Source organism: Nansenia antarctica (assembly GCF_963989245.1).
Source record: "Nansenia antarctica genome assembly, chromosome: 10".
Lineage (NCBI taxonomy): Eukaryota > Metazoa > Chordata > Actinopteri > Argentiniformes > Microstomatidae > Nansenia > Nansenia antarctica.
In genome coordinates this window covers 4,532,235-4,552,026 of record NC_137680.1, presented here as the reverse complement: position 1 = coordinate 4,552,026, position 19,792 = coordinate 4,532,235, and the positions used below count along the sequence as shown (strand labels likewise).

At 45.5% G+C, this 19,792-nt stretch overlaps 3 protein-coding genes across 3 annotated transcripts in view; 1 reads left to right on the top strand and 2 right to left on the bottom strand.

Annotated features, from left to right (window-relative positions):
* Positions 1–224: 224 nt before the first annotated feature.
* Positions 225–9,852, top strand: cops7a (COP9 constitutive photomorphogenic homolog subunit 7A). The gene is made up of 8 exons (XM_080540606.1): positions 225–284; positions 1,849–1,971; positions 2,464–2,539; positions 3,710–3,798; positions 5,133–5,335; positions 5,776–5,881; positions 7,250–7,419; positions 9,074–9,852. The coding sequence occupies exons 2-8, from the start codon at positions 1,849–1,851 to the stop codon at positions 9,111–9,113; spliced, it is 807 nt and encodes a 268-aa protein (XP_080396732.1). The 5' UTR covers positions 225–284; the 3' UTR covers positions 9,114–9,852.
* A 1,723-nt stretch (positions 9,853–11,575) lies between these two features.
* On the bottom strand, positions 11,576–17,815 carry pianp (PILR alpha associated neural protein; the record flags this gene model as incomplete). Its single annotated transcript, XM_080540533.1, has 6 exons — positions 11,576–11,606; positions 12,613–12,771; positions 13,705–13,848; positions 16,525–16,603; positions 17,151–17,581; positions 17,805–17,815. 5 exons carry the CDS (start codon positions 17,813–17,815, stop codon positions 12,750–12,752), a joined length of 687 nt encoding a protein of 228 aa, XP_080396659.1. The 3' UTR covers positions 11,576–11,606; positions 12,613–12,749.
* Positions 17,816–18,918: 1,103 nt separating this feature from the next.
* The window catches only part of LOC308167020 (WD repeat-containing protein 91 homolog), an 11,033-nt gene continuing 10,159 nt past the window's right edge, over positions 18,919–19,792 (bottom strand). Inside the window, exons 12-13 of the mRNA XM_080541365.1 lie at positions 19,720–19,792; positions 18,919–19,262 (exon numbers count right to left, since the gene is read on the bottom strand). The exon at positions 19,720–19,792 is cut by the window's right edge and continues 16 nt beyond it. Coding sequence (XP_080397491.1) covers positions 19,162–19,262; positions 19,720–19,792 — 174 coding nt within the window. The 3' untranslated portion in view covers positions 18,919–19,161. The remainder of the gene's footprint in view (positions 19,263–19,719) is intronic.

Genomic DNA, 19,792 nt, shown 5'->3' with positions numbered 1-19,792 from the left:
TTTCATTATTGACCATAATTGTATTTGCCTTCACGAGATAAATACAAGAGAAAATAATGTCTACATAAAGCCTACAGTACATACTTCTGCCACAAGGCGACACTGTTGTTAAAAGGGAGCCTCGTCTTGTCTTTAGCACTGGGCAGTAGAAAGACCCTTCCTCCTTTTCGACTTTTCGTCCAATCAGCGTTGACGTTCTTTTGTTGTCAAACGTGCTACTGACAGCGGAACCACCGAGCAGTCTTTGGGACAGGAGGCTATCAGGAGTTCATAAAGAAAAAAAGGTAATTTATCCCAAATGATTTCATTTCATTTAAATGCACATGTTAAACGGATTCAGATGAACACACATTGCACAGTAGCAACAATACAATAGTTGACGCTATACTTGGAGTTAATAGATGATCATAATTATGAGAGAGGCCTAGGCACAGTGACGCCTCGCGCCGGAGTAATAATAGCATGTTAGCATGACTTGATGCTCTCCCACATTGATCATTCCTACAACTTACATATGTGTAAGTATGTAAGTAACATATATTATGTTGCTGTTCCACATTACATGCATGTCCTGACCCTCTGTCCCAGGCTTATCTTAATGTCTCGTCCGTAATTGAGGTCCAACCCTGGTTAGCTCTGTTGTTGCTAAGCTACGACTGAGCCAAGCGCTCGAGCTTCCACACTCACGGCCGCTCGCAGGGGTGCAAACTTGTCACCTTTTAGCCGTTTTTACCTGAAAATAGGTCAACAATGTTCATAAATGTTCTTTGTTTTCATGCAAAAATAATGTTGTTAACTTTTTTGGGCCATCATCAGTTTGCATCCCTGTGCTCGACTGGCTAACGTGAATCGGATGAGGGTTTATGTTTGTAGATATTTTAGGTTAATATCGGGTTAATATCGGGTTAATATCGGGTTAAAATAGGGTTTATGGAGTGTTATTTAAGCCCTAGCTACTTGTAAAACAATGCATCTTACGGAAACACACTAGGCCTGTTTGTGTGATTTATTTCCTCCACCAATAATGTAGCTTAAGCCAGTGAGAAAGAGGCACTATTATAACCAACTCCTGGCAGGAAGGGATGTCAAAGTAATGAGTTTTCAGTCTGGGCCTGTTGTGTTTGTGAAGCTTAATAAAGGCAAGATCTCGTGCTTCCAGCCCTCTGCAAGGCAAACGTAAAGTTGTTCAGAACAAGACAAGTCCCATTTAATTATGTACAATATAATGTGCTCTTGACCAGCTTTGATATTATGAGAGTATGAGAGTGAAAATGAAATGAGTAACTTGGAGCTCTGCCACCAGTGCTTTTCATGGGATTGTTTTGGTCAGGCAAAGCCACATCATGAATACATAAACAAGACATCTTAAAAGTGCTGATAAAACCGTTTAAATCCAGAATGTATAAATGATTCAATGAATGTCAATAATTCAACTCAGCGGTAATAATACCAAGTAGGCCTAATATAATGCACAGTAATAAAATAACCCACAACACATTTTCATACTCTCTGTCTCACACCCTTTCGTCTGTCTTATGCTCTGTCTTCCCCGATCTTTCATTCTCTCTCTCTCTGTCTCTCTCTCTCTCTCTCTCTCTCTCTATCTCTCTCTCTCTCTCTCTCTCTGTCTCTGTCTCTGTCTCTCTCTGTCTCTGTCTCTGTCTCTGTCTGTCTCTGTCTCTGTCTCTCTCTCTCTCTCTCTCTCTCTCTCTCTCTCTCTCTCTCTCTCTCTCTCTCTCTCTCTCCTCACATCTATTCTGTCCCTTATGCCCTCCCTTTATTTATTCCCCCCTGTGTTGCTCTGCTTTACTTGTCCTTTGCTTCATAACTTCTCTCCCTTTCTTGTAGATGGAGGTAGAGCAGCTCCAGTCTCTCTCTGGCCCGGCGTTGGCCCAGGCGGTCAGTTCTCTGTTGGAGACTCCAGGCCTCTATGTGTTCTCTGACATCCTGGAGCTGCCCAACGTCAGAGAGGTAACACACACACACACACACACACACACACACACACACACACACAGACACACACACACACACACACACACACACACACACACACACACACACACACACACACACACAGACGCAGTGCAACCACATTCCCCATACTTACAGCACGGACACAAAAAGGAAGCCATAGCCCTTGTCAATAATTGCTGATCATTGTACCTTGCACTTTACATGTTCTTGCACTTAGTTGTACAGTATTTATTCATAATATCCACTCATATTGGTACTGTATATTTTGTCTTGAGTATTGTCGTGTTGTCGTCTTGCTGTATGTACTGTAGCTTGTTTAGTATGGTAGAATACCAAATCATGTTCCTAGTGCACTGCACATGGCGAATAAAGTTGAATTGAATTGAACAGCTACACTCCTTCGACACATATTTGTTTATTCCCTCTCTATTACTCTCTTCATCTCTTACCCCCTCCATCTCTCCCCCACGCCCCCACGCCCTCCAGCTGGAGACCGGCCCACACGCGCCAGTGTACCAGCTCCTCAACCTCTTCGCCTATGGAACCTACTGTGACTATAAAGGTAACGTCAGTGGCAGCAGCACTAGTCTGTAAATAAGTAATGCCGGAGCCCCGGAGCTGTTTTATTATTAGCAGTATTTCTCTGTTGCCTGCCTGGCAGGCTGGCTCGTCACTGTCCCCCCGCTGTCCTGGGATGCTGCGAGGGTAATTTACTGAGCCAATCACAGGGAGTTTTGTTAGCCCTTTGAGTGGAACCTTCGTTGGATGTTCCCATTGATTCTCGATGGCTCGATGACATCACATTGTGCTACTGCCACTAATTCCATTGGACATCAGCATTAGGCTAAATTAGAAAATCAGAACTCGTCGCTCGCTCGCTCGCAAACAGGACTGGCAAGCGAAACCGAAGAAGAGAGAAATTGGATGTGTTTCTCTCCGGATTCCTTTCCAGCAAGCATGTAATGTCAACAACATAGCGTATTCACTTTCATAGTGTATGGCAGATTTGGCAGACTGGAGCCCTGAGAGAAACTGTCAACTCAGTCCTCAAAGGGTTTTGACCGTGTGTGTCCCCCGTGGGAACACAGAACCACAAAGGGGGGGGCTGCGTCGGAGACCCCTTTGCCTCCTCTGCTGTGACTACAAAAACAGCTCCCTCAGGGTTCCCACAGGTCCTTGAAATCCTTGAAAGTTTGTGAATTTGAGAAAAAAAAATCAAGGCCTTGAAAGTTTTTGAAAATAGACATGGGTCATTGAAAGTGCTTGAATTGCCCTCTCTCTCTCTCTCTCTCTAAAGAAATATATACATTCAAAACATGTTACTTAGCTTGTCAACTAGTAAATAAGTCTCTGTATTGCTTAACTTTACACATATTTCACAATATATAGTTTTGCTGTGCTGTGGTAGAGAAGGCAAGAGACCATCTAGTGTTCACACATTCAAGCCTCTCTTTTTAATTGTTGTCTGTGAGCGGATAGTTCCTATTATATACATTCTCATCTAGATCTGTCTCAAACTATGCCGTGTTGGGTCCTTGAATTTGAGGGAATTGAGTCTTGAAAGTCCTTGAAAGGTGCTTGAATTTGATGTTCCAGAAGGTGTGGGAACCCTGCTCCCTGCTCACCTGCAGCCTTTATTTTTAGGCCCATCTGTGTGATGGCCTGTCCCTGTCATGATAGGTAGATTACGTCAACTTAACCCTTTCATCTCTTTCTCTGCCCCCTGCTCCAGAAAGGGAAGCCTCCCTCCCAGAGCTGACCCCAGCACAGAGGAACAAGCTCCGCCACCTCTCCATCATCAGTCTGGCATCCAATCTCAAGGTACTGTCGTGGATATAATTGATTCTTAATAGATTTAGTAGAACTTACAAAGCACAAAGAGCTTAGATCAATTGTCTCCAAAGAGGCCTTTTATTAAGCCAAGTTACCTGAGCGCTGAGAGAAATGAGCAGACCAATAAGCAAGAAGCAAGCAGGAAGCCTCCAACAATGGTGGGACTCATATTTATAGACCTGTCCCTGGTCATGAGGTCACTATTCTTGGGAACCAATCATATTATACAAATCTTTTACTTATGGGCCCTGTCCATAGTCAGAATTATTCACTGCGCCACAGATCTTGGCCCATCCCTTACAGGAAGGAAATTTTATACTTTTTTTATACTTGCATTTCTCAGTATAACATGATATAAAACCACTACAATATCACTTCAGGACAGATCTGGTTTCTAGTTGACTTTGTTATTGAAGGGCTACAGGTCAGATACCAGCAGCTACAGTATTTCCCCAAAAGTTAATTTTGTTCCTGTACCGTTCTCAGCGGATGCGATATAAGGTAGTTGATTCAGCTCTGATGTTAATGATATGAGCAACTGTGATTAGAAGATAACTTGCTTTCTAGCACAGGCACGTTAACAAGATGAAAGAGGGACTTTTTTTAATAGCCTGTCTGAAGTCCCAAGCTTTGGACTATATTTATATCAGGTAGATTAGAAGGATCACAGCGGAGGAACCAGATACTCACGAGCTAGAGATCCTGTTCTGATATACTCTGTCCTCATCTCAGCTCTCTCTCTCTCTCTCTCTCTCTCTCTCTCTCTCTCTCTCTCTCTACATACATCTTTTCTTCATCTCCCCCTCGCTCTCTTCCTCTTCTGTTTCCTTCTTTATATCCCCAATAAATAATTGATTATTTCTCCTTGAACTCAGTCTTTCCTGTCTCCTTTTCTAGCTCTAGCTCCTCTCATTGTCCTCCCTTTCTCTATCGCCCCTTCTTTTGTGTACTCTAGACATCGCTGTGAAGCTCTGTATGTGCACTCCTTAATTACCCAGTAAAAGCTTGTTCAATCTCTCTCTGTCTCTCTCTCTCTCTCTGTCTCTCTCTCTCTGTCTCTCTCGCTCTCTCTGTCTGTCTCCCCCTCGCTGTCTCACACTGCTTCCCTCCCTTGCCTTCTCCTCTCTCTCTCTAACCCCCACCCTCCCCCTCACACACACACACACACACACACACACACACACACACACACACACACACACACACACACACACACACACACACACAGTGACATTTGGGCAACATGAGCAATTTCATGTTTCATTTATATTGACTGACAATCCAAATCTCTCTCCACACCCCCTCCCCCCCCCTTCCCCCAGTGCCTGCCCTACTCCCTGCTCCTGCAGCAGCTTGAGCTGAAGAACGTGCGTGAGCTGGAGGACCTGCTGATCGAGGCCGTCTACTGTGACATCATCCAGGGCAAGCTGGACCAGAGGAACCAGCAGGTGGAGGTGGACTGCAGCGTGGGTCGAGACTTGGGCCCCAACGAGCTGCCCAACATAGCCAACACACTGCAGGAGTGGTGGGTGTGTGTGTGTGTGTGTGTGTCTGGGTGTGTTTGTTACTGACATCCCACTGAGGGTCTTTAACTAGAACAGCCGTGTCTTTTTTACCTACTAAAAGAGCCGCCTCTGCTATTTACTGCTATTTTAACGACCACTAGTTGGCCGCTTGTAAATTGGCCTGCTTCCTACACAGAAAAACGGCAAAATAGCTTTACACTAGCTTATCCTGATGTGATTTTGAAAATGTAAGGATACTGGGTGGTAGAACGCACTTATCTAGGAAAAGTCATGAAAGGAGGGTCCTGAAATTTGATCGAGTGCAAAGATTAACATTTTTCTTTACTCACAGGTCAAATGACAGGTCAAATGACCCCTCATGGCTGTTCTAGTGTTAAAGTAGGGAAGTAGTGGTTTGCAGTCATTTTGCTGTGTCAGTAATGATGTCCCTTCCTCTCAGGTGTTCGGGGTGTGAGGCGGTCCTGTGCGGGATCGAGGAGCAGGTCACCAGAGCCAACCAATACAGAGAGAGCCAACTGAAGGTCAAAGTTCAGGTGGAGACAGAGGTCAGTTCTGGTGTTCCCCTTGCAGTCCTCGAGTGCCCATATGATTTTACATTTACATTTACATTTTTGGCATTTAGCAGACGCCTTATTCCAAAGCGACTTACAATCAACGATTTAAGTGTCTAGACTAGAGCTTTTATAGAGGGTTCGAAGTAGATGTTACCTGCCCCAAGTTTGTATTATGACATGGTAAAGTAACTTGTATCAGTTAAAGGTCCAGTATGTAACATTAAGGGTGTGTTCTCACTAGAACATTTGCTTCACTTGGAATCAGAGTTTTGGATCAAATTCGCTTTGCTCTGCGACGCATCGGAACGATGCATCGAGACTGTCCATAGGAAAACAACAGCGCATGCGTGTTGATCTATCTATCTATCTATCTATCTATCTATCTATCTATCTATCTATCTATCGTTCGTCTTAATCTGTAGCCTACATTGCTCTTCAAAAAACCTATAAGACCATTCCCCTGTTATGTTGGGCGCGCACCTCTCCAATTCAATGCAGCTATATGGACTAGGCCTACTTTACGTACGTCCCAGGACAGTCCCAGGGCAGTCAACGTGTCGGTGGGCATTCAGTCGGCGTGTCTGTGTGCGTCACGGAGACCCCCGGTAAATGAAAGCGCGTAGCTGTCTCGAGATCAAGTGCGTGTGTTCTCCACTCTCTGCCGTTCATAAGAACAGCCCATCACTTCTTTGTTTGTTTGTATGTAGGCCTATTTATTTATTTATAAATGGTGGGGAAGATCTATTTCCCCCTCATGCTCGTATTGATCTTGATTTGGCATTATCTGGCACCAAAAACAAGCGCCAGTAGGGCGAACGCCATACGTTGTTTTGTTGTGGGTCCATCATTCGTGTCTCTGTTGAATTCCCTCTCAATTTTTCTGACCAATTTTTCTGACCAATCAACTACCACGTCTGTTGCTTCGATTGCGTATGTTACTTCGTTTACATAAAGGGCTGTGAAATTATGCAACAATGTTGCAATCTCATCCACTTGTTCCTTGCTCATGATTCAGATTTTCATGTGAGAACATGACCTAAAGCTTCCTGATGATTCTAATTACTTCAATCGATCAGAGAATGAGATCCGTTGAAAGAAATATTTCATTTTTACGAATGATTTCTGTCTCTGGTGGCTGCCTCTTAGAATCGTGGGCACATGCACAATTACACCAGTAAATGTACATTTCGGGGGGTTATATTATTATTATTGTTAAGGAGGATGTTGTTGTTTGTAACTTCAAACTGGACTTTGTCGCAGTGGTCAGAGGTGGCAGATTTCTAAAGATCTTCCACCCTGCTCCTTTAAATCCACCATCCTCTCCCACTTCTCTCACCGGTTTTCTATCTCTTCCCTCAGGTGTCAAACCTACAGAAAACGTTAAAAGCTAGCTCCGCCTCCCCGTCATCTGGTCCCGCCCCTGCAGGGGCAGCATCCAACCAAGACGCAGACCAGCCGGCAGAGCCACGAGACCCCGCCTCCTCCCAAGAACCACGGCAACCGGGCAAGAAGAGTTCAAAAGTTAAAGGGTAAGCCCTCCTGGGATGTTCGTCGACATTGGGGGTCAACATCTTCATGTTTCCATGGAGATGTGATGACTGTATTCTGAGGTTGGCATATACATTGACCTACCCTGTCATGGCAAGTTATCAGGTTATCTAGGTCACAGGCGTAGTTTGTGACGAGAAGCATCCTACATAAGTCTACGGAATATTCTAAACCACATTGGTTAGACTCAGGGCCGGTCATAGGCAAATAGGCGCACTATTAATGTTTGAATATGTTTATTTGTACCTTGTTTTCTGATTTCTGTCATTTTAATTTATAAAAAATAATATATTTGTCTTGGAACCATTGTTGTCCATATTTTTACTGTTGAATGTGTGGGTGGTGATGAGGCAGTACTGGTGGCTTAATGTGGTGGTGGTGCCCCTAAAAAAAAGTTTTTTGGGGGGGCGGGCATCAAATCATACTCTCGCCTAGGGCACCTAAATGCCTCGGACCGGCCCTGGTTAGACTCATAGCATGAAAAGGGTTAGATTCAACCACTGCATTAAGGTAAATTAGCTACGTTCTTATCAAGTGCATCTTCAACTCCGCCGCACATAATCACTGTTTTTATCCTTGTTATAACAAACATCAATTCAAAAGCCACCCGAGCTGCCAAAGTGTGTGTGTGTGTGTGTGTGTGTGTGTGTGTGTGTGTGTGTGTGTGTGTGTATATATGTGTCTCTATGTGTGTGTCTGTGTGTCTGTGTGTGTCTCTGTCTCTGTGTGTCTCTGTGTGTGTGTGTGTGTGTGTGTGTGTCTCTCTCTCTATGTGTGTGTCTGTGTGTCTGTGTGTGTGTGTGTGAGTGTGTGTGTCTCTGTGTCTCTGTGTGTGTGTCTCTGTCTCTGTGTGTGTGTGTGTGTGTGTGTGTGTGTGTCTCTGTGTGTGTGTGTGTCTCTGTGTGTGTGTGTGTGTGTGTCTCTGTGTGTGTGTGTGTGTGTGTGTGAGTGCATACTTCAGCTTCATTATCAGAGACGCAGTGCTTGGTAGTGGTGCTCTAAACCTGCTACCAGAGGCCCTCTGTCTGTTCTGTCTCCGTCCGGCTCAATTACCAAACGCTAATTTCACATCTGTCCTGGATTAGAAAATGTCACTGAATACACAAACGCTTTAGGTGCTGTCTCCCACAAGCAATGTTTTGATGATATGACAAAATGAGTTGTGTTGGGTTTTTGTTCTTGTAGAAAATGACAATGATTTACTTAATAAGTGACAGTTTGACAGCCCGAAATGCAGAGCCTGCTGCCAAACGCAACAGTATCATTTCAAATCCTTGGCACTAGCACTTTCCAAAAGGACAGGTTTTGAAGTAAATGTGAATAGCGTTTTTTTTTTTTTTGCGTAATAGTCAACTCGACATCTCTCTGGCAACATCTTTCTTTTTTTTTTTGCATTGGCAAAACAGGGACCATCGAATAGAAATAACTGTCAAAATACAACAGCACATTTTCCTGGCTTGCTTTTTTAGGGGTCTCAAGCTAAATCGAAGCTATTAAGCAAAAGTAAACAACATCACGATATAATTTGATACAGAATACACACATTAGCTCTATAAGACCTGGTTTATCAACTGTCATTAGCGGTGTAATGAACTGTGTGGTAATTGTGTCGCCTCTCTCCCTTTCGTCTCTCAGGCTGCGTGGTAGTGGGAAGATCTGGTCCAAGTCCAACTGACGGCAGATGTTTGGAGAGAAACCCCACTGATCCACTGACTGACTGACTGACCCACAGGTTGACAGAGAGGCAGATACCGCTAATGTGACCAATGCACGGACGGATGGACGGACGGACGGACAGACACACACACACACAGAAAAGATTAACATTTATACGCACACACACAGATTCCCATTGGCTACCGCTAATGTGACCAATGCACGGACGGACAGACACAGAATATATTAACATTTATACGCACACACACAGATTCCCATATATACAGTCACTGAGAAAAAACACACTGGTTAATAATGCCAGGGCAGTGAGGGAAACAGATGACGCAACCAGACAGACAGACCGACTATCTGCTCTGTGTATATACACAGACCCCACCTATACCCATTTTACACCAGTACACAGACACACAGACAGACAGACAGACAGACTATCTGCTCTGTGTATATACACAGACCCCACCTATACCCATTTTTACACCAGTACACAGACAGACAGACAGACAATATGTACCGAGCAGAGCATCATTAATGTCTGTCTACGGTCAGGAGAGGCAGAGAGCCACAAGCAGAAGTGAAACAGAATGTGTGTATTTGATAGTGTGTGTACTTCTATTGTTTTAAAAAAAGAAAGAAAATGTTTTGGTTGTTTCGTTTGTTTGTATTTTTTTTCTTCTGAGGATTGAGTTTAAGACATGTATAAAAAAATCTGGATATTCATTGTTGGGAAATAAATTGAACCCCTGTACTAATCCAGACTTCTCATTACTGTCTCTATCTTTTTCTTTTTTAAGTGAACTTCAAAGTGCATCTCCTGAGGGCGCATCACTAAATGCTAACTCGCAGAAGGGGGCTATCAGTTAGGAGGTCAAGTCATTAATTAGGGCATCCCCCTAAAGAGACTAATATATTATAGAGCTGAGACTTCCCCGGTGTTCAGTCGGCATGGTTACACACACACGCTAGCACATAGGCTTACACAGTAGGGAGAGAGCACATTCATATTTGATGTCAGTATGTTATGCCCAAAGCCTCTATTTCACCGTCAAAATTGCCTGTCGGAATTCTCTGCCGACCCTCCCTCTCATACGGTCTAAATTCCCCTTTTTCACGCTCGTTCTGTCCATCCTCCACGCTCTCTATCTCCCCCTCTTTTTGTTCCCTCGTTCTCTCTTTTCTCAAAAAAAAAACAAAACTCTTCCCTCTATCCTGCATGACGTTAATGGTAGCAATTAACTCCCCTGGCACCACACAGAGAGAAAGCGAAAAAGGGATAGAGAGAGACAGGGAAATGATCCTATTCTGTTTTAACCCCATTTCCTTTCTCACTTTTTCTATCCCTCACTCCATCTCTCTCCTTCTTTCTCTCTCTCCCTCTATAAATAGCGGGTGTTAATTCCAGTCAGTGTGATTGAGCTTTAGTGTTTCACAGTTAGTTCTGGTCTTAACAGATGGGAGCTGTGAATTCTAGCAGCTGTACACCTAAAAGTGTGTGTGTGTGTGTCTGCGAGAAGGATACTTTGTGTGTGTGTGAGCGAGCACATTCATTTTCAGAGAGCAACTTGTATTCAGTGTGTCTTGATGACTGTTATGTGACTGCAGGGCTGATGGAGCTGCAGTGTCTGCTAGTTTGAGTCTCATAACTACCCCAGTCGTTAAAACATCCAAGTGGACTCCAGCCAATCAATTACTTTGATTGATCAGTAAAAAATGCCTGGAGGAAATGAAAACCCAACCCAGCAGAGACTTGTGGTGAATCTCAATAGATCCTCTCCTCCCCTCCTCCCACCCCCCTCCTCTCCTCTCCTCATCTGGACTCTTATGACAGACCTGGACAGAGGAAGAAGGCAAATCCATAGGCTTCCTCCATATTCCTTTTTATCTATCCTGTCTTTTACGCATATCTGTGTAAAATAAGGGTGAGAGAGATGAGGAAAGGAGGAAGCCACTTTAGACTATTGAGACGCACCCTTTGTCATTATTTGAACCCTAATCCCTCCCAACACAGCAGGTCGTGAGCTTAGAATTCTAAGGTTCTAGAATCTCAGTTTAGGGCAGTTCAGAGATATCGAGCGTCAACGTTTTTACATTCCGTTATGTTCTGGTGAGATGGAACCTATGTATTTGATGAATTAACTAACTCAAAAATGTCAACATTTTAAAAAATAACACCACACAGGCATTAATAAACACCTAATGGATCAGATTATGTAAAAAAAACTCAATTTTGACCAAAATCGGAGATAGAACCTTATAATTCTGACGTCACGAGGTCCCAATCAAGTCCAGTCCACACGCAGCAGTAAAACAACACCAGTGTTGAGCCTTTATTGAGCTTCCATCGTCATACAGGGGGAGACCACACGTCTACAGGAATGCTACTCAGAATCACGGAACACTGGACTGTTACTGTAGAACTACATGAGTTACAGATGATTATCACAGCACTAATATGTACTGCAGTGGAAGTCCAGAGAGGTGTCATGTCACAATGCTGGAAGAAAGAGTAGGACAGGTATACTGTGAGTTACACAGGCATAAAGCTTGGAGTCTGTGCCGCATTTGGACAAAAACATTATGACATTATGTCTGTAGAAACAAATCATTTTGATACACTGTATATGATACAATACATTTATATCTCTTTTTACTGTCATTCTTTGCTGTTTGAAAAAAAAACATGTACATTTCATGTATATCGCTTAATCAGCCCACGCCTAACCCGTACTCCTCTGCACAGCCTATTACTGAAGTAGAAAGAAAAAAAAACATGCTTACGGCAAGGGACAAACAAACAGGGAGAGAGAGAGAGATGAAAAGCAGGCGAGAAAAATTAAAAGGAACAAATCATGAGATTCGTTCTGAGCAAAAAAATCACCCCTTTGACACACTGTCGTCTGTCTGTCGTGTGGAAAGCTGCAGTATTTGCATTGCATTCGGAAGCGCACCGAGCTGGGAGTAAACAGCGATTTCTGGACCGTGGCGTGTTAAATACATTGGCTGCTGGCTGCAACCCTACAAACCAGCTTTGTGAGGAGAAGCCCCCATTCAAGTCTTAGGGAGAAACGCTGAGAAGCTTTTATCTCTGCACAAGCCCGAAAGTCTCACCAACAACAACAACCATCTACTGTACAGTTTCCCCTATATGAAATAGCCACACAATGTGTAGTACCGTAGTATCACAGAATAGTCAGTTAAACTCAGTTAAATGGCATTCAAGGGGAATAATAACATGTTGGGTGTATGTCGCTAACGCTGTTTGCTTGTGAATTAGTCATGGCAGGTAAAGCGCTGAGCTACAGCTCGGGGCTGTACGGGGGAATAGAAAACCAGAGCGGTCTACGGCGACACAGAGCCATATAAAACACAGAAGATTTACACCCAAGCAACAGAGGCAGGAGGGAGGCAGGGAGCAGCAGGAAAGATAGGGAAGAGATGAGATTGTGTTTTTTCTAGACCTCGGGGAAGAGCAAGGAGGTTTTCGGCAAATGGCTGGATACCTGGATTCCTGATTTCATTTCACAGTTAGAGAGAATTAAACTCGCGCCGCGGGGCGAAACTCCCTCTGGTTGTGTCGATGGATGTCGTTTCCTCGGCGTCCCGTAGAAATGTGTATCAAATCTCCAAACGGTCGCCTTTAGAGATTCACCACAGGGATCCTGACAAGAGAGAGAAGAGGGAGAGAGGAGAGAGAGAAGGAGGACGATGACGATGACGACAAACAGAGAAAGATAAGAGAGAGAGAGGACAAACACAGACAGAGAGAAGGAGAGTGGTGAGGGTTCAAAGGAGAATAAATCTACCTATCATAAACAGGGACGTGTCATCATAACAGACCGTTATAAGAGGGGAAACTGAAATAGTGGAGGGGTGAGAGGAGAGAAGAGGGAGAAAAAGAATAGGGGGAAGTAGGTAAAGAAGAGATGGAGAAAGCAAGAGAACTGAAGAAGGTCGGATGGGTGGAATGTGAAACGCAGCACAGAACGGTGAGTAAGGGGAGTTTGGGGAAATTAAAGAGAGAGGAAAACTAGAGCAAGAGGAAGAAATAGGAAAGGAGAAGAATTTGACGGTGCGAGGACACAAGGAAACGAGGAGAAGAGGAGTATAGCCCAATTATCCCTGATTGAGATTAACTTTAAATCCCCTCTCAATAAAAGCATCATTTCATGGATGGTGCGTTCGCCGCTTCCACCGTCCCATGACTCATCTGGAGAGGAAGTTCTAACACACACACAAACACATCTCACAGTCTTAACACACCACAGGCCTGTGTGTGTACTCCACAGAGAATAGCACTCTAGGCCAATTATACACATACTCTCAGACAATACATAGGGAAAAGTACCAACAGTCCTTCTTAATACGCACACACACACACACACACTCACACGCACACGCACGCACACACACACACACACACACACGCACGCACACACACACACACACACCCTCTCACACAAACACATTCATGTACATACACAATCATGCACGCACGACCAACACAAATCAATTCACAAACAAACACACATCTGCGTACACACACAAACACACACACACACACACTCTGCTGAGCTAGCGAGGCGTCTCATTACCTCTCCCTGTCGGTGAAGGAGGGGGTGCTGTGTAGCGTCTGCCGGCTGTCCTCCGGAGCGAGGGAGCGAGGGAGGGCCAGGGAGAGGGGGGGGGCCACACCATGGGAAAGCGGGGGTGGATGCTGGGAACAGCTGCGGTCATAACTGGGAGAGAGAGAGAGAGAGAGAGAAGGGGGGGGGGGGTTAGGAAGAGAGAGAGAGGGAGTGAAAGACAGAGAGAGAGAGAGAGTGGGGGGGAAAGAGAGGGAATGACACAGCCATTTAGCAGAGGCAAACACATTACACCGCCACAGAGAGAGAGTTAATGCACTCGTTTGACTCATTAAAGCACTGTCAGAGGAGGAGAGGGAGAGAGAGGGTGAGGGTGAGAAAGGGGGGAGAGAGAAAGGAAGAGAGAGCGAGAGATATAGGCAACAAAAATGAGAGGGGAAAGAGCCAGGGGTGAGAGAAAGAAAGGGAGGGAGGGAGGGCAAGAATACAGCGCTGCATGATGTAAGGTAACATCATTCCGATGTGAGTTATGACGGAGGCAGGGATGAGGGTTACAGGTACAGAGAGAGTTCTTTAGAGCACTTACACACCCAACCAAGCCATTTGCACAGCCATATAACCCCCTGACACACACTATTACGGGTACTCTCTCACACACACACGCACATGCACATGCACACTCGCACGCACACACACACACACGCACGCACGCACACACGCACGCACGCACGCACAACGTATTTAGTCCCTGCCATATTCATTGTCATGTCCAAGGTGATGAAGGAGGCCGTCCCCATCGTCTTACTCTTAAGATAAGAGACAGAATTCATCAACGCCTGCTAGACACTCCCAGTACTCCCAATACATTCCCAGTGTCTCCTACCCTATCTCCCTATCGACTGACCCCCTTCCCCCCTACCCATTCCCCCTCTAAACCTCACCCCCTGACAGTATTTACAACCCCTGGAGTGACACTGGAGCACGATCCAACGCTCAGCCTAATAGAAAAGAGAGAGAAATAGTGTTGCTGTGCTGCGATCAAACCTTGCAACACTCCAGCATATAGACTGTAAAGTCAATTGACGTTCCACCAGTGTGGGTTTCTACACGGGCCCACAGAGGGGGTTAATTAAGTTAGGTAAACACAGCAACACTTAGCGTTGGTCTCAGAGGCAGGCAAGGCAGGCAGAGAGAGATAGAGAGAGAGATGTGGGGGGGGAGGGAGAGGGAGGGAGGGAGAGAGGTAGAGAGAGAGAGGAAGAGAGAGGGAAAGAGAGAGAGAGAGAGAGCAGGCTTATCGTGTATCTGCACACAGTGAGCAGAAGGATTATCTGTGGATCTGGAGCTGGCCTGGCACTGTTGGGAGTGATGAGGGAGACTGGGGGGTGAGGGGGGGATAAGGCCTAGTCTTAAGGCCAACGCACACGGCGGGCGATTTTGTCGCACAACAACATTCGATTCTCAATTCTTTGAATTATTTCAATTGGTGTGAATGAAGAATCGAATGTTGTCGTGCGACAATATCGCATCGCACGCCATGTGCATTGTCTCATTCAAAACAATGGAATCAAATTCGCGGTGCGACAAAATCGCACGCTGTGTGCATTGGCCTTTAGAGAAAGGTGATGAAGCTAAATGGAAGTAAAGGGAAACGGACAGAGAATGGAGGAAGATGGATGGAGAGAGAGAGAGAGAGTGGGGGAGAGAGAGGGAGGGATAGAGAGGGAGGGAGGGAGAGAGAGGGAAAGAGAGAGAGAGAGAGAAAGAGAAAGAAAGAGAGAGAGAGAGAGGGAAAGAGAGGGAGGGAGAGAGAGAGAGAGAAAGAAAGAGAGAGAGAGAGAAAAGGGCATTAAAAAAGAGAACATGTATTGATAGAGTAATGAAGAAAAGGGTCAGTGACAGAGTACAGAGTGAGAGAGAAACATTGGGAAGTGATGGTGAGGCAGAGATAAAGGAGATTGGGATAAATGGGGGGAGGGAGGGAGGGAAGCGAGGAGAGAGGGAAGAGAGAGTGTGAAGATGAGAGAGAGAGAGAGAGAGAGAGAGAGAGAGAATCCCCATGGTTAAATAAATAATAATAATACGTTATTGGCGTAGCCGATCAGTAAAGTGTTATTCTACATTAGAAAATGATGAGTGTTCATTTCATATGTATAATGGATGCACAGCCAGCAGATTGTACAGGCACACATACTGTGGAAATAAAGCATAACAGCACACACTGCTTGTGGTGGAAGCTACCATGCACAGTAGATTAATCATCAACCAGCAAACGACTGAAACGTTGTGATATTCAACCATCTGAAGGCATCTACACATGGAGAACACCTAAACATACAACACCAACCAAAGTGTTGTCCTTCTCTAATCAGCCTGGTGGACAGAGAAACGACAGGAACACAAATTGTGACGTTAGAATTATAAGGTTCTATCTCCATTTTTGTCAAAATTGAGGTTTTTTTACATAATCCGATCCATTAGGTGTTTATTAATGCCTGTGTGGTGTTATTTTTTTAAATGTTGACATTTTGGAGTTAGTAATTCATCAAATACAAAGGTTCCATCTCACAAAACATAATGGAATGTAAAAACTTTGACGCTCAATATCTCTAAACTACCCTAAACTAGAGATAGAACTTTAGAATTCTGAGCTCACGAAATCCAAACCTGTTACTAATTCCGTTTCCCATCCATTACAATGTGCCTGTCCTCCTCATCCGTCCTTCCACCAAGCTGCATGGGTTCCCCATAGAGTCATAAATACACTAGAAGGGATGTGGACGTGTCATACAGTATACAGTACATCAGGCTGTGGGGGGGGGTTCCTACCAGAGTTTGGCTGTTATGATCACGGCAGTCAGGATGAGCAGAGAGGAGATGATCACGGTGACGTAGAACTGAGGGTCCACTGGAACGCACACACACACACACACACAGACACACACACACACACACACACACACACACACACACAGTGAGTTAGCATTCACTTCTCATACTGGCCACTACCAGAGACTAATGAGGTATTAGTATTTCTTTGGCAATACTGTACAATAACAATACTGTACAATAACAATACTGTACAATAACAAAAGTGCCGTTTCAGAAAACGTTAAGACACCAAATCTGATGTGAAATGAGGTGTGAGATCTCAAGTTCTAGAGCTCGAGGCGCCGCCTATCAAGACCCATCCTGTGACATCACTCGTTCCATCGCTTGAAGTGTGATGTCACCTCGTTTTCTTCTGTGCGCACGAGCGACGGTGAAAACTCTATTAAGCGCCTTCTCAAGCGTAAAAAAGACAGAGGCAGACGAGACTCAAGTCTTTCCCTGATGACAGACAATTCCCCAGAGCTGTCCTTCCTCACGCGTTTTTTCATAACACGCTGCTACTCATGACCGCCTTTGAAAATCCTTTATTTATAAATCTTTATTCATATCTGGTTGGTGCCCACCTTCATCCGGCTCTCTCTCCTCTGCCTCCCTCCCTCCATCTTCCGCTCCCTCCCCGTCCCTGGCCTCGAGCACGGGCCTCTGGGTATCCGTGCTGCCTGGTGCGCTCTGATGATGCGGCCAAGGCTCGGCCGTCGTCGTCGTGGCGACCTGGTGACCACGGTGGTGTATGCGGTCATTCTCCTGGCTGCCGGACAGGAAGTGATGCGTCTCGTCTTCCAGGGTCTGCGTGGGGCCCCAGATCACTGCCCAAAGCCCGGTGGGCGTGGCCTGCGCCGTGACGGACAGCTGGGCCGAGAGGGCTTCCACCAGCCCCTCGCTCTTGTTGCTGTCGTCGTCACGGTTACAGGTGGAGGGTTGTGTCGCCGCAGCAACCAGGAGAAGGAAGAGGAGGCAGCGGAGGGCGGTCAGTCGTGTGACAGGAGAGATGGAGCTGAGAGAGGAAAAAGAGGAGGAGAGAGAGAGAGAGAGAGGAAGATGGGAGAGTGAGTGAGATAGAAAGACAGAGTAATTAACATGATGGATGCATATTCCAATGTCTAACTGAACTCCTGGTACAGCATTGCACAAGCGGACCCCCCAGCTAGCTATCACTCTGTGGTGTCAGTCCATACTGATACATCTTTCTCTTTCACCTCACATTCTCTTCATCTTACCATCTCTCCATCGCTTCGTTCTGTTCACTGAGCCCCTACTCCTCCGATCATCTCTCTCTGGCAGGAGAAACAAAAGAGAAAGAAAAAAAAGAGATAGAGAGAGAGAGAGACAGAGAGGCGGGGGTTTACTTATGACTCTGACTGATACTGAAAATGTAAACACACTCATAGACAGCGGTAGAGAAGGAACACTCACTCTCTCTCTCTCTCTCACAACACTCAAATACTGTACACACACACACACACACGCACTCTCCCGCGGGCAGTGGAAATGAACGCTCAATTATGCCACATGCTTATAGAGTACGCACATCAGACATGCCCAAGCACACACACACCTGTGCACAGACACTTCTCATACGCACGCATGGAGAATATTCTACAGCATGTTACTTTAGCTTTACTTCTTATCTACAACCACTGTCAAAATGTCAGGGTATGTCACTCTCTCACACTCTCGCTCTCTCTCTCTCACACACACACACACACACACACGAGCGCGCGCTCATACACACATGACAGATATCAGTTAACATGCCTACCTCTGGCTGTAGTGAGAGGGAATGAGAGAGACAGTGAGGAAGGGGGAGATATAGAGCGCGAGTGGGAAAAGGCATTGGTTGCCTTAGCGACAGAGACATGTAGAGTCTGAGAGAGAGAGAGAGAGAGAGAGATGGGAGGGAGGGAGGGAGAGAGGGAGGGAGGGAGAGAGACTGTAGGAAAGAGATTTAAATACTAATTATGCTTTTTAACCAGTTCAATTAAATGGACAGAGAAAAAAAAAATTTGATTTGACGACGCAAATAGAAAAGATACTGAGAACGACATTAATATTCTCGTTTTGGGGGCGGGGGGGGTAACTCTTCAATTATGTTTAGAAAAACAGAGAGGATTGGACACACCAGAGAGAGAGAAAGAGAGAGAGAGAGAAAATCAATATACATTAATTTACACGAGGACAGGTTGAGAGTGGTGATGAACAGATGACTGAGGTGAGACCAGGGGGATAAATATTTGGAGGCAGGAGGGTCACAGTACGACAGCTTTATTGCATACATGTGAAACAACATTTACATAGAAAACAATCTGTCCTGTGCTCGCTCACTCACTCACGCACTCACTCACTTACACACTCCCTCTCTCTCTCTCTCTCTCTCTCTCTCTCTCTGCTCCGTACGCCCGCTCTCCGCCGCCACCACTCTCGCAATCTGTCACACTTCACTCCCCCTCTCTCTCTCTCTCTCTTTTTTCTCTTCTCTTCTACCGCCTCCCTCCTTCCTTCCTTCCTTCCATCCTCTTCATGGCTGTGGGGCGTATCATCTTGGAGCTCGGTGGCGGGGGTGCGTGAAACCTGCGCTCACTGGAGAACACAGCGGAACCACGACGAGGAGCCAGACTCTCTCTCTCCGTCTGATGCATCATGGGGTGTGTAGTCATCTTCGTCCTCCTCGTCGTAATCTAGGGTACATATAAATGGTCACTTAGTCGCTTCATCTGTGTCTTTGACATAAAGTGACTCACACAATTCTACTACGTATTCAGTACATGGGAGGAAGGGAGGGAGGGGGAGATCATCAAAGCAACAACAATGTTGGTGTTTTACTCACACCACTCCTCAACAGCCTGAGTCCTCTGAATCACTGTTAGCATCTCAGTGTCAGAGAGGGTCGGTTTCACAGACAAGGCTTTTAAGCCTAGTCCTGGACTAAATCACACTTTCAATGTAAAAATCTCCATTGAAGATGATTTTTTAGTCTAGGATTAGGCTCAAGCTTTGTCTGTGAAACCGGCCCAGAGTGTCCTAGCCACAATGAGTATCTCCCTGATTCACTTTAGGTATGTTCTTACTTTGTTAATCGCTGTATGTGTGTGTGTGTGTGTGTGTGTGTGTGGGGGGGGGGGTCACCCTCCTTACCTTCACTCTCCTCCTCATCCTCGGAGTCTCCCTCCGACTCCATCAGGGATGCGTCCAATCGGCTGTCCCGCTT

Excerpts from the sequence above, each read along its gene's own strand:
- cops7a (XM_080540606.1), top strand. The coding sequence starts at position 1,849 with ATGGAGGTAGAGCAGCTCCAGTCTCTCTCTGGCCCGGCGTTGGCCCAG. Across the intron at positions 1,972-2,463 it reads AGCTGCCCAACGTCAGAGAG|CTGGAGACCGGCCCACACGC; the intron begins GTAACACACACA and ends CACGCCCTCCAG. Across the intron at positions 3,799-5,132 it reads GTCTGGCATCCAATCTCAAG|TGCCTGCCCTACTCCCTGCT; the intron begins GTACTGTCGTGG and ends CCCTTCCCCCAG.